This window comes from Ranitomeya variabilis, chromosome 6 (assembly GCF_051348905.1).
Source record: "Ranitomeya variabilis isolate aRanVar5 chromosome 6, aRanVar5.hap1, whole genome shotgun sequence".
Lineage (NCBI taxonomy): Eukaryota > Metazoa > Chordata > Amphibia > Anura > Dendrobatidae > Ranitomeya > Ranitomeya variabilis.
Genome location: NC_135237.1, coordinates 354,532,450 through 354,547,060, shown reverse-complemented (window position 1 = coordinate 354,547,060; position 14,611 = coordinate 354,532,450). Strand labels below are relative to the sequence as shown.

General features: G+C 41.2%; 1 protein-coding gene across 1 annotated transcript in view; it reads right to left on the bottom strand.

Moving 5' to 3' along the window:
• KDM1B (lysine demethylase 1B) overlaps positions 1-14,611 on the bottom strand; it is a 93,403-nt gene that overhangs the window by 46,690 nt on the left and 32,102 nt on the right. Inside the window, exons 7-11 of the mRNA XM_077269950.1 lie at positions 10,954-11,149; positions 10,692-10,870; positions 9,451-9,627; positions 9,288-9,362; positions 4,497-4,634 (exon numbers count right to left, since the gene is read on the bottom strand). Coding sequence (XP_077126065.1) covers positions 4,497-4,634; positions 9,288-9,362; positions 9,451-9,627; positions 10,692-10,870; positions 10,954-11,149 — 765 coding nt within the window. The remainder of the gene's footprint in view (positions 1-4,496; positions 4,635-9,287; positions 9,363-9,450; positions 9,628-10,691; positions 10,871-10,953; positions 11,150-14,611) is intronic.

The window sequence follows — 14,611 nt, the reverse complement described above, 5'->3', positions numbered from 1 at the left end:
TTAATGAAATAAACACACAGGTTGTTTTAATATTTTATTGCTCTCTCAATCCACCTGAAGACCCTCGCTCTGCAAAATAACAAACCAACAATATACATACCTTCTGATGATCTGTCACGTCCCACGAAGTAAATCCATCTGAAGGGGTTAAATCATTTTACAGGCAGGAGCTGTGCTAAAGCACTCGCTCGTGCCTGTAAACCCCGGGTACTGAAAGGAAAGCTGGGTGATCTGTACTTACATTGAGTCGCAGTGAGGCGCCCTCTGCTGGATGAACTCATATGAACTCGAGCGTGGGAACTTTTCCAAGGCTCCAGTTCATGAGTTCATCCAGCAGAGGGCGCCTCACCGCGACTCAATGTAAGTACAGATCACCCAGCTTTCCTTTCAGTACCCGGGGTTTACAGGCACGAGCGAGTGCTTTAGCACAGCTCCTGCCTGTAAAATGATTTAACCCCTTCAGATGGATTTACTTCGTGGGACGTGTCAGATCATCAGAAGGTATGTATATTGTTGGTTTATTTTGCAGAGCGAGGGTCTTCAGGTGGATTGAGAGAGCAATAAAATATTAAAACAACCTGTGTGTTTATTTCATTAAAATACTTTTTAATAATGTGTGTGTGTTTTTTAAACCCTTTCATACAATTGAATTAATAATGGATAGGTCACATAATTGACGCCTCTCCATTATTAATCTGGCTTAATGTCACCTTACAATAGCAAGGCGACATTAACCCTTCATTACCCCATATCCCACCGCTACACGGGAGTGGGAAGAGTGGCCAAGTTCCAGAATAGGCGCATCTTCCAGATGTGCCTTTTCTGGGGCTGCTGGGGGCAGATGTTTGTAGCCAGGGGGGCCAATAACCATGGACCCTCTCCTGGCTATTAATATCTGCCCTCAGTCACTGGCTTTACCACTCTGGCGGAAAAAATTGCGCGGGAGCCCACGCCAATTTTTTCCGCCATTTAACCCTTTATTTTAGCAGCTACAGCACCCAAATTTTGCACATACACACTACTAACATTAGTAGTGTGGAATATGCAAAAAAAGGGGATATGAGATGGCTTACTGTATGTAAACCATGTCTCATATCCTGTCGGGTTTGGAAAGGAGAAATGAGAAGCCGGCAATTGAATTACCGGCTTTTCACATATATCGCGCTGAATTAAATATAAATACAGAATATATATATATATATATATATATATATATATATATATATATATATATATATATATATATATATATATACTGTATATATGTTTTAACGAACATTTGAGCACATAAATCCATTAGATGTCGGTTTTGCAAGCCTGCGAGAAAATATCGCAGTACGGATGCCATACGGATTACATACGGAGGATGCCATGCGCAAAATACGCTGACACACCCTGCCTACGGATGACATACGGACCACTATTTTGGGGACTTTTCTGCGTATTACGGCCGTAAAAAACGGACCGTATTTACATACGCTGAGTGTGAGGCCGGCCTAATGGTTAAATCAACATCAAATTTTCTCTATAATGCTTTGCTAATAAATAAAGACACATCACATTCTGAAGCAGTGAGAAGAAACTGGAAAACAAATTGAGACTATGCACAACAAGTCGTTTTGATATTGCAGTGTGTACATTCATTCTTTCTACCATTTTTAAAACACTTTTAAAAAGGAACCTGTCACCGCCCAGGTGTTTGTAACTTAAAGAGCCACCTTGTGCAGCACTAATGCTGCATTCTGACAAGGTGGCTCTTGTAGTTCAGGTCCCTGGCGTCAGGTCGCCAGGGAGGCAGGTCTTTCCCCCCTAATCCAGACGCCTCCTAGCCGTCACTCATGGCCTCTGCACGCCGGGCGCCGCCTCCTCTTCCTTCATTAGCGTCCCCGGCGCCTGCGTTTTTTTTTTTTTTTCGGGCATGCGCAGTTGCGCTGCCCTTCGAACTTACAGCGCAGGCGCCGGGGACACTAATGAAGGAAGAGGAGGTGGCGCCCGGCGTGTAGAGGCCATGAGTGACGGCTGCGAGGCGTCTGGATTGGGGGGGGTAAGACCCGCCCCGTGGCGATTTCACAGGTATGAGGGACAAACTTCAAAAGCGATTATTGCAGCAGTGCCAGGGACCCGAACTAAAAGAGCCACCTTGTGAGAATGCAGCATTAGTGCGGCACAAGGTGGCTCTTTTAGTTACAAACGCCTGGGGGGGTGACCGGTTCCCTTTAAGGCAGGTTATGTAGCGGACCCACCTGAAAAAGACACTGTGTTCACATAATACTTATTTCCATGAGCAGCTTCTTTTAAAATAAACAAGTTGTTCTTACTCGGGATCCCATGGTCCAGCCCTGTGTTTCTGTAACTACTCCCAGTGTTTGCTGTCATGTCAAAAGTGCTGCAGCCAATCAGGGAGCTGGTGAGTCGAGCTGATGAGCTCCGCAATTCGCAGCACCGCTGCAGACAATAAGGGTATGTGTCCACGTTCAGGATTGCATCAGGATTTGGTCAGGATTTTACATCAGTATTTGTAAGCCAAAACCAGGAGTGGGTGATAAATGCAGAAGTGGTGCATATGTTCCTATTATACTTTTCCTCTAATTGTTCCACTCCTGGTTTTGGCTTATAAAACCTGATGTAAAATCCTGACCTAATCCTGATGCAATCCTGAACGTGGACACATACCCTAACAGACACACCGGTAAGAATGAGTAAAACAAAAGGGCTCTTTAGTTGCTGTTTTTTTAAGCAAATTACACATAGGGAGTTTTTCTAAAACTGGAAAAGCCGCTAACAAGGAAATAGCAGAACATAGACATGTCATGTTTTTGGCTTGGGCACCTGTGGCTCCTTCACTGGGCAGGTTGGCAGGTGTGTCAGAGGTCAGACACACAATCATCAAAACCTATTAACCTATAGAGAATTCCAGCGATAGAATATACGATATTACCAAAAACAAACATTGGTGTCTGCAAATGACTAAAGATGAATAGTATGCATTTGTAAACAAGAACCACAAAAACCGCTTAGGCAATTTAGTCCACAGCTACAATTAACATCAATTACAGTTAGAGGTCAATAATAATATTACATGTAAATATGTTACAAACCAATATGATGTAAGGTATAAAAGCTCATAGACCTAAAAAAGAAAACAAGTAGAAAAAGGTTGCATGGATGTCAGGTCCAAAAGACCTGTCAACCCTCATTAGGAGGTATCAGCATAATAGACAAGGACAAAAATAACAGCATGATTTTCCTGATTTTTTTACTACTTCACATTGTCTCCCATGTGACATCCTGACCTCTTTTAAATTACAGCACTATTTGTAATCATTATCATTTTTAGTATTTTCTGTTCCCATATCATTTATTTTTGTCCTTTTCTATTATGCTGATACCTCATAGTGAGGGTTAACAGGTATTTTGCACCTTACATATGTGCAACCTTTGTCTACTTATTTTCTCTTTGGATCTATGATCTCTCTCTACCTTATATTATATTGGTTTGTAACCTCGTTACATGTAATATTATTATTACTGAACTCTAACTGCAATTGATGTTAATTGTAGCTGTGTACTAAATTAGCTGGGCGTATTATGTAGGGAGTGATATGAGTCTTTATAAGGTGGTCTATTGTTTTTCCACTCTTCACCCCTTGTTATTTAATTTTTAGTCATTCCTCTCACCAATTGTCGATTGGTTATTTTTGTATTTATATCATTGTTAATAAATTTTTATACCTTTTTCTCCAATTCTAGTTTCTTATTTTTGGGCTTCTTATATGGTACTAGTTTGCAGATGCATACTATTCATATTTAGTCATTGGCAGACACCCATGTTTGTTTTTGGTAATCTAATCATCAAAACCTACCTGCTCACAAACGGCAACAACATAGTAAGGCTACGTTCACATTCGCGTTCTGCGCCGCAGCGTCGGGCGCTTCAGCGTCGCCGCATGCGTCATGCGCCCCTATATTTAACATGGGGGCGCATGGACATGCGTTGCACTTGCGTTTTGTGACGCATGCATCACTGTGGTGCATGCGTCAGGGTGCAGAGGACGCAGCAAGTTGCATTTTTTTCTGCGCCCAAAACAATGCAAAAGTGGACGCATGCGTCACAAAACGCTGCGTTGTGCATGCGTTTACATTTGCGTTGCGTCGCCGACGCTGCGGCGCACAACGCAAATGTGAACGTAGCCTAAACAAAGAGGAGTTCTGACTCTATGCACTTTGACAGCTAATCAGTTGGGTTTCTAGATATCGGGCCAAAAGGACAGACTATCAGTATAAAAGTCCTGGACAGCCCCTTTAAATATCCATGCAAACTAAAAGTGTAAACTCAATGTAATCCTACTGACTCAATATCTGGGCGGGGGGGTGTTCTACCTAAACCTGTGCTAGTTATATGGAGTAAGTGATGTGGAGTCTGTTTCATCCAAATTTTTATTTCTTTCCTTCATGCTAACAATTAAGGATCAAAGACATTCACCACAGAAACCCACTTGCTCGCACATTATTGCAATGGGGTTGTTGATGCAACCATTCACAATCTGGGCTCCTTTTCCAACTGTGACGCCCTTAAATGATTTGTCATCCCAAACTCTACCACCAATTCGGTCTCTTGCTTCAAGTATCATCACCTAAAATGTAAAGTAGAAACATACAATTATTCCAACAATGAACTTAAAGCTACATGCGTACCGTATAAACAGCAGGTTTCCTAAAGGGCTTTTCCAAGACTGGAAGAAAAATTGACTAAATAGCTTAAAACAACTTGTACTCACCTGACAAATCTGCCGACATTCTGATGGTCTCCGCCTCCCAATCACTTGCATTACCAGTCTCGGGCCTCTAAGGCCAAATGTACACGTTGAGTATTTGGGGAGTTTTTTACCTCCATATTTGTGAGCCAAAATGAGGAGTGGAACAGAGGAAAAGTTTAATAGAAACACATCTCCACTTTTGTATTTTTCACCTACTCTCGAATTTGGCTTACAAATACTGAGGTAAAAAACTCACCAAATACTCAACGTGTGACTGTGGCCTAAAGCCAGTGATTGGCAGTAGAAGTCACATGGGAATACAAGCACATAATTATTACAGCAAGGTAAACAAAGATGACGCGGACCAACAGAGCTGGGCAAGATTTATCTAAAGTAGAGGTTATTTTGGCATTTTATGCCATTTACTTTATTTAGTTTTAGTACCCTTTTGTGCAAAACTAGATGGAGGCCTGATGCTATCGCATCTGGAGGGCAGTAATGTCACGATGGGGCCAGGCATGTGGCGCTGTTGTTGCCTAATGGCATCCTGTGATAATCTAATGATTTCGGGGACTCATGTGCTTGACGCCTACACTTAAATGCATTGTTTTTGTCCCAGAAATGCTGTTGCTCTTCAAGAGTCTCATTTGCCTTGTGTGGTCTTCGACGATGTGCCTTTGCTGCTTTCCTTTCATTGTCATTGGCGTACTTTTTAGGAGGAGCCATGTTGGCATTGATATTTGCTTTTTAAAAGGGTTTTCCCACGAACAAAAGTTCATTTTGAAAATTGTCCGTGACTGACCGTATACCGAACATAACACAGCTCCTGGGCAGGGGAGGAAGCAAAAGACAATACTGACATTCCAGCAGGAGATCGCAGAGGATACATTTTGTGAGGTAAAATATTGTTTAAAAAACAGTTAGTGAAATATTTTACCTCACAAAATGAATCCACCGTGATCCCCTGCTGTAATGTCAGTATTGTCTTTTGCTTCCTTCCCTGCCCAGGAGATGTGGTATGCTCTGTACACAGACACAGTCAATTTTTAAAATTAACTTTCGTTCGTGGGAAAACCCCTTTAATGTGACCGGTTTCCTCTGCCTGTAGACACGTCGCGTATCTGCCGCCGGGATCAGCTGAATGATTCACTGCCCCTGCGTGTAATTCACGCAGGCGCAGTACATCAGACCGCCGCCATCTTGGTGCAGACAGATAATGGTGGTGACAAAACTGCGCATCTGCTCCTCCTGTACAAAGATGGTGGCAGTCAGTGAATCATTCGGTTGATCCCGGCGGTGGCGTGTTCGCGATGGTGTTCTGAGGGTCGTACTGCGCAATAGGTTGGTACCAGCAGCAGTTTCCATATTTAGACACCATCACTTGGGTGTCCCAATATGGCGGTCGGTGAACTTCCTCCACTTGGAACTCTGGGATACGGTGACATCTGGACAGAACAGGAAATTAAAACATTACAAGGCAATTATATAAATAGATACCAAGCTTAAAATAGTGCCAAAATGTGTCTCACAATTTCTGTTGAACTTGGCAATACCCCATATGTGGCTGTACAGCACTGCTTAGCCACACAGCGAGACTTTGTAGGGACGGAGCGCTATTTGACTCTTGGAGAACAAATTATTATAGAATAGTTTCCGGACTCCATATAAAGAGACCCTAATTGCAAGAAAAGCAGAATGCCCCTCAAGTGACCCCAGTTTGGAAATTACACCCCTTTGGGAATATATTTCCAAGTGTAATGATGATTTTCACTCCATAAGTGTTTTCCAGAAACAAGCAGCAGTGGATGTTGCTGAGTGAAAATTGCAAATCTGCTACTGCTGTGCCCAGTATATAGTGCCTTTACACTGTGCCCAGCTCGTGCTTCTGGATATGCACCTGTAAATTAGGTGGGCTGTCATCGTTACAGAAATGTCAAACATGGACGCCAAATATGATTTAGGCACACTGTGGAAAGGGAGGGGGGATTTTGGAGTGCAGAATTCAATGGATTTCTTTTGGAAGGTCAGGGCCATAGCGCTTTTCCAGAGCCTTTGTGTTAGCAGTAACACAAAGGAAGCCCCCTATATTTCCGGTAACAGACCTGATTGGGGACTTGCTTTTTTGGTGGAATGAGTTGAAGCTTTTGCATAACGTTTTGGATCACATTTATCTGGCGCTCTACGCTGAGTGCTTTCATCGGGATTTCCATCCAAATATCCGAATAACGCGATTCAGATGAAACCTCCAAAGGATCCATTCACTATAAAGAGGCAACAAAGTAACTCTGGACTCGTCTGGCCTTTGTTCAGTGGTGTCCTTTTCAAAGGTGCACAAAATTGTGGCCAACTGCACTTTTATGCACGCCTACAAAGACGCACACTGACAAACCATAGGACAGATGACGTACAAGTGCCTCCATCTGCCTCGTTATAGGGAATCTTCCGCTGGGGTTCCATCTGAATCATGTATTCAAGAAATCTACACAAAAATCCCGGTGTAAGCGCTCAGCATACAGTGCAAGAGAAATGTGATCCAAGCCTTAAAGCAATCTTTGGGAGGCATATTGAACAAATCAACAGCAGGTGAAGAATTGGTTTTATAACATGTGAAAAAGTATGCTGGAACTCAAGAACGTGATTGGTGAGTGCCGCATACTTTTTGTCATGTTATGGAACTGTCTTCATAGATGCAGAGCACCGTGAATCCAAACATTGTAAGCTGCATAGCTCGTTTAAGGGAACCATCCTTGGTTACAAGGATTGAACAATTAGTACACTTGTGCCGATTTTCAATTATCTTTCGGAACCACCGAAGAATTAGTTTTATTTATCTTTTACATCGTTCCTAGTGCAGTGTAAAACAAATTTTATTCTTAAGGTCGGTGCGATTACAGCGATACCAGATTTATATATTTTTTTAATGTTTGGCTGCTATTACACACTAAAAAAATGCTTTTTATTGCAAAAAAAAAAAAAAAAGGTTTTCCATATTTTGTGAGCTGTAATTTTCCATCTCCATATTTTGAGAGCTATGATTTTTTCATATTTCTATATATATTACTCACACATAAAATCTATAGATGGGTGCTTTATCAGTAAGAATTGGCATTTTTCCCGAGGAAGCTGCAGCGATACTTTCTCCGACTTGCTTGCTGTAGTGTTTTCTGGTGTCTGGATCCCATACTGCTGAACCCTTAAATGATTGCTATGATTTACTTGTCAGGCATTTGCCAGATATTTAGGGAAGATTCAGGTATTAGGCATAGTTAACAGGAATCACATATGGTCATTGTGGATATTTATTATATCAATAATACATTAGATATCTGCTATACTTATTGCACTTTGCTGTTATATAGTTTTGTTACCTTTGCCCTGGCCATTTTAATTTTAGTGACCATACATTTTGTGCACATTTTTTTTTTTTTATTATTGGGTTATATATTCCTACATACTATTTTTATTGTTTCCAGAGACTTGATATAATGTTGTTATAGTATTTATTTAATAATTTGGATATTCTTGTGGCAGTCAGTGTAGTGACTAAATGTTTTTAATTGATTTTAATAATGCATATATGTCTCAAAATTTTTTTTTATTTTATTAATACGGATTGGTGTGCTGACTTTTGTAATGCTTATCAATTTTGTAATGCTTTAGTCTATGTTCCTGGCATGTTTTAAACAAGCCACCTTAGCTGGTAGACCAGAAAGTCGTCATGATGACCTTGGGTTGCCATCACAATGATTGTCAGTGAAAATGTTGAGGTGATGATCGGGGCGCAGAGGGACCCTCCTTTTCCTAGACTCCCATATGCTGCGATTGATATTGGCAGGCACCAATCCAGGGCTCGACTATCACTTAAGCGGAGCTCCCGGCGGTGATCGCACATACACAGCTTGCCATGATGCAAGTTTAATTTTGCGCAAACCCCTTCCCGACCAGAACATAAAGTTGCGTCAAATTTCATGAAGGGGTTAAGGCTTTTTCTGAGCTTTCCACAGTTGCTCTAAATGGCTGCATATATCAAAGTAATAACAGCGCGCAATGTTCACCCTGTCATGACTTCCCTGTATTCCCAGAGTTATTGGGTGGCCATCAGATCACAAGGGTGCAATTTACATACTTGCGCTCACATGTCAACTAAATTCTCATCCACTTCTCTCAATGTATCACAAATTTGTTAACAGACCGGAAAACAATCTAATTATTAGCTCCCCACAGAGCGTCCTACAGCACTTTCTTGACCCCTATGAAACCTACCCCTCAGCTTATTTATAACATCAGGAAAGCTTTAAATTTATAGTAAATGTATTTTTGCTATGATGTCAAAAACTGAGGTGCATCTTATAGTCTGAATAATACAGTAATCTGTGCATTTATTATATTTAGTGCCATTTTACCATTAATAAAAACATTGAATGACCGTTTAACTGAACTCTATTTTTTTTCCACAACTAAAGAAATCTTGATTTACAAAAAGAAAAAGAAAAATAATTACATACAATGTTAGCCGAATAAGTCCCTTACCTGAAGGCCAAAATTGTGCAGCTGTCGTGCGGCAGCTAATCCTGCCGCTCCTGCCCCAACAATAATCACAGATTTCTATCATAGAAATAAAAGGTATAGGAGTTACCATTGTGGGCAGCACAGGAGCACAAAGCCAAAAATCAAATTACGGTACTTCACTTACACTGTGATATTCCTTCGGAAGGAGACATTGACCAGGCGAAACAGACAGAACTCCAGTATTAACAAGTCCTTTCCTCGTTATAAAATAGAGAATCTTTTCCATCTCCTGTACACAGCGGATACGAACTAATCCCCTCACCATTATATGGTGAGCACAAGTCTGGAGTGTCAGCACCTCCTAGGAAATAAAGAAACCATTTTGTATCATTTACTATTCATTATATTAAACCTAGATTGTGGCAAATGCAATGCTCTAAAATATCAATGCTACAAACACCTCCCCCCCACCCCCCCCATTTACTTTTATATATAAATACACAGATTAGTCTTCGGGTATTTTAGCCCTTCATCAGGTATGATCTCCTAGTTCAACTGTGGCCTATATCAGCATGAATATACGGTAAAATACAATTACTGTTAATTGTAAAAACATGCTTTACTCAATGTATTGTATTCATGCAGCTTGAAATAATGTCTATTACGTTCTCACATGGATTTTCTACTTCGGTTTTGATGTAGACTATAAGTAAGGGCGTTATCGTTACGCCAAAAACAGGTCAGTCTTTCATGGCCATCATGTGGACTGTTTGCATTGCAAAGTTTTTTTATCCATTTTTGCAATGCAAAAAAAAAAAAAAAAAAAAAAAAGATTCCTTTATTGTATTCCTTGGATGTGTCGCTCTTCTTCCACTATATTTATTGCACAATGACAAAATGGAGAAACAAATCACTCTATCCTACCCCATTATAAAAAAAAAAAAATTGTTTTAGAATTGAGGGTTTTTCCCCACCGTTTTACATCACTTGAATTATTATTATTTTTTTTTACAGTTTTCAGTACATTATAATGATAAAACTACAACTTGTCCTGCACAGAAAAACAAGGCCTTTTACACCTGTGCTGATGGAAAAAAATAAAGTTATGGCTCTTGGAGGAAAGAGGCACCAAAAAAAAAAAAAAAAAAAAAATGAAATATTGCACCACGTTTAAGAGGTTAAGCATCATTTTCTTGCAAAAAAAAAAAAATAAGTGCATCTACTGTTATATTAATTCTCTGAATTGGACTTGAGGAAATGTCTGCACATGCATCAAAACAACCACATTTGTGATCTACAGAAGGGATTTTTCAGTTTCAGAAATGTCTGTAACAAGTCTGCCAATGAAAACTTACTATACGAGTCCAGACAACATTGTCGTTTCCACTTAGATGTAATCCAAAGGCTATTTTATTATAAACCTACCTTACAATTTATGTGCCACAAACCCAAAATAAGATTTCTCATCGCCAAATACATTGTGGGGTCTCTAGAGAACTCAGGAAATTCATAGAGCTCATCGAGTTCCATTACATCTGGTCTGACACACAGAGCTTTGCCACATTCGTTGGGTTGGTAAAACGGCTGGAAATATGGATTGATCCCTACAGCAAAGAAAAACAAAATGAACACATTTTAAAAAACCTCTAGTTCTACAAGCTTCTACCAAGATGCATAGGAAGCTTACCAGTATTCGAAGATGCGCCTTTGCTTTGCTCTAGCTTGTTGTCCCCATGAAGACGGTTTGTCCTGGTACATGATGGGCTCATGCCTACACAGTCTGGGTAATAAGCTGCCAGCAATGGAGCAGAAGGACTGTCCTTCAGGAGCGGAGGCAGAATAAGCATTGCATACCATGGTTGAGTCGAAACCTCAGAAACCCTCTGACAATGAGCAGAAAGACAATAAGGCCATGTGCACATATTACATATTTGCAGCAGACATTTCTGTACTATAAAAGTATTTCTTGTCAGAAAAAACGCTACATAAAATACCCGAATTTTAAAGCAGTTTTTAAGTGTTTTTTTTAGAAAAACATTGCAAAAAACACTGAAAGAAGTGACAGAAATCAAATTCACTTTGGTGGCACTATAAATAGTATTAAAATGCGGCTAAAGAGAAATGAATATTCACTGCACTGGCAATGAATATTCATTTCTCTCATAGCGCGCACAGTTACAGCAGCAGCTGCCGGAGCCATGCAGACAAGGATAGGGGATAAGGAGCCATGCAGACAAGGATAGGGGATAAGGAACCATGCAGACAAGGATAGGGGATAAGGAGCCATGCAGACAAGGATAAGGGAATAAGAGCCATACATACAAGGATAGGGGATAAGGAGCCATGCATACAAGGATAGGGGATAAGGAGCCATGCAGATAAGGATGGGATAAGGAGCCATGCATACAAGGATGGGGATAAGGAGCCATGCATACAAGGATGGGGATAAGGAGCCATGCAGACAAGGATAGGGGAATAGGAGCCATACATACAAGGATAGGGGATAAGGAGCCATGCAGACAAGGATAAGGGAATAAGAGCCATACATACAAGGATAGGGGATAAGGAGCCATGCATACAAGGATAGGGGATAAGGAGCCATGCAGATAAGGATGGGATAAGGAGCCATGCAGACAAGGATGGGAATAAGGAGCCACGCATACAAGGATAGGGGAATAGGAGCCATGCATACAAGGATAGGGGAATAGGAGCCATGCATACAAGGATAGGGGATAAGGAGCCATGCATACAAGGATAGGGGATAAGGAGCCATGCATACAAGGATAGGGGATAAGGAGCCATGCAGACAAGGATAGGGGATAAGGAGCCATGCAGACAAGGAAGGGGATAAGGAGCCATGCAGACAAGGATAGGGGATAAGGAGCCATGCAGACAAGGATAGGGGATAAGGAGCCATGCAGACAAGGATAGGGGATAAGGAGCCATGCAGACAAGGATAGGGGAATAGGAGCCATACATACAAGGATAGGGGATAAGGAGCCATGCAGACAAGGATAAGGGAATAGGAGCCATGCATACAAGGATAGGGGAATAGGAGCCATGCATACAAGGATAGGGGATAAGGAGCCATGCAGACAAGGATAGGGGAGTAGGAGCCATGCATACAAGGATAGGGGAATAGGAGCCATGCATACAAGGATAGGGGATAAGGAGCCATGCAGACAAGGATAGGGGATAAGGAGCCATGCAGACAAGGATGGGGATAAGGAGCCATGCATACAAGGATGGGGATAAGGAGCCATGCAGATAAGGATGGGATAAGGAGCCATGCATACAAGGATAGGGGATAAGGAGCCATGCATACAAGGATAGGGGATAAGGAGCCATGCATACAAGGATAGGGGATAAGGAGCCATGCAGATAAGGATGGGATAAGGAGCCATGCAGACAAGGATGGGGATAAGGAGCCATGCATACACGGATAGGGGATAAGGAGCCATGCAGACAAGGATGGGAATAAGGAACCATGCAGACAAGGATAGGGGATAAGGAGCCATGCAGACAAGGATAGGGGATAAGGAGCCATGCAGACAAGGATAGGGGATAAGGAGCCATGCAGACAAGGATAGGGGATAAGGAGCCATGCAGACAAGGACGGGGAGCCATGCATACAAGGACGGGGAGCCATGCATACAAGGATAGGGAATAAGGAGCCATGCATACAAGGACGGGGAGCCATGCATACAAGGATAGGGAATAAGGAGCCATGCATACAAGGACGGGGAGCCATGCATACAAGGATGGGGAGCCATGCATACCCGGCTTATACTCAAGTCAATAAGTTTTCCAATAAGTTTTTGTGGAAAAATTAGGTGCCTCGGCTTATATTCAAGTCGACTTATACACGAGCAAATACGGTAATCCAAATCGATAAACAGTCTAACGAGAAAAAAAAAATAAAAAAAATAAAAACCACCAGAATTACTTTTTTTTGTCTGCTGCAACATTGCAATAAAATGCAATGAGAGGTAATCAAAACCTCATATTGTATCGCCGTGGGAAAGTTCAAACGGCGCTCACGCTGACCTCAGTGAGTTGAACGGAGTTCATTGGCTAGGAACTCCCAGGACTTTTCTGACTGCACCACGAACGTGAGAATATTCTCATGCTCACAGTGAAGTCAGTGAGGTGACAGGAGTTCACAGCGATATTGAGCAGAGAAAGCATGCACAGTGCTTTGTCTCTGCTGGATGGCAGGCTGTATAGTTGCACATTACGGAACAAATGGATTATCTTCTCCTCTGTGGACAGGTGAGGAATATGGTTGTTTATTATTTTAATTCTGTTACAGCGGACATTGTCTTCAGTGGACTGGGAAATGACGTGTATATAATTTAATATAGATTTATTAATGAGTGTCACTCTTTCAATTAAAGGACTTTATTCTGGGGTGTGTGTTTTTTTTTTAATACAATATTACTATGAGGTTAATAATATAGACATCTCCCCATTAATAACCTCCGGGCTCGATGTCATCTGACAATACAAAGGTGACATCATCCCCCCCAACTATCACCCCACTTGGCACAACACCAAGTGGGAAGAGCGAGGCTACATGCCAGATTTTGCGCATCTTATGGATGCGCCATTTCTGAGGCAGCTGAGAGCCGATGTACAGTAAGCTAAGCAAGCACTGTACTAATTATATATGTGACTGACAGCTATTCTATGTATTCTAGCTTTTCTGTTGGGTCATGTTGTGATTTTACTGTATGCGGCAGATGAATTGCCAACTTTTTAAAGGACATGGGGGATCCCGTGCCTTTTTTTTTTTCCCTCTTGAAGAATATTTCCTTGGAAAACTGTAAATTACAAACAGCAATTCTTTATGTAAAAGCCCATGTTAAAAAAATCGCATTGCATTCAGATCACATTGGCATGTAAATCGGATGCCAGGTGTTAAAATCAGATTGTACTTGCATGAAATAAAAATCACATGACACTTGCCCAACTTTTCAGGACCGAAATCAGAACATTTATTTCATGGTAATGGGTATGAGCCCTTACTGTGATTTCTTCAAATAAGTTTTCAATCACCAAATGAATTTCCACTACCATATCTCCCATGTAAAAAAAAAAAAAAAAAAACTAACAGTGTTATATGACTCAGTCTGTCATTTTGTTTAAATATTCATAAATAGTTACATAGTAATTTTGCCACTCATAGCTTTCATTTTTCCCAAAAAAATACGCCCAACCTGATAAGCAATTCGAGATTCGAGGCCATACACTGGAATTCTGGGAGTGCAAAGTATATGAAATCTTCCAGCATTATATGAGCTGGTACTTCCTTAGCCTTACTTATAGTACAATCATATTACTGT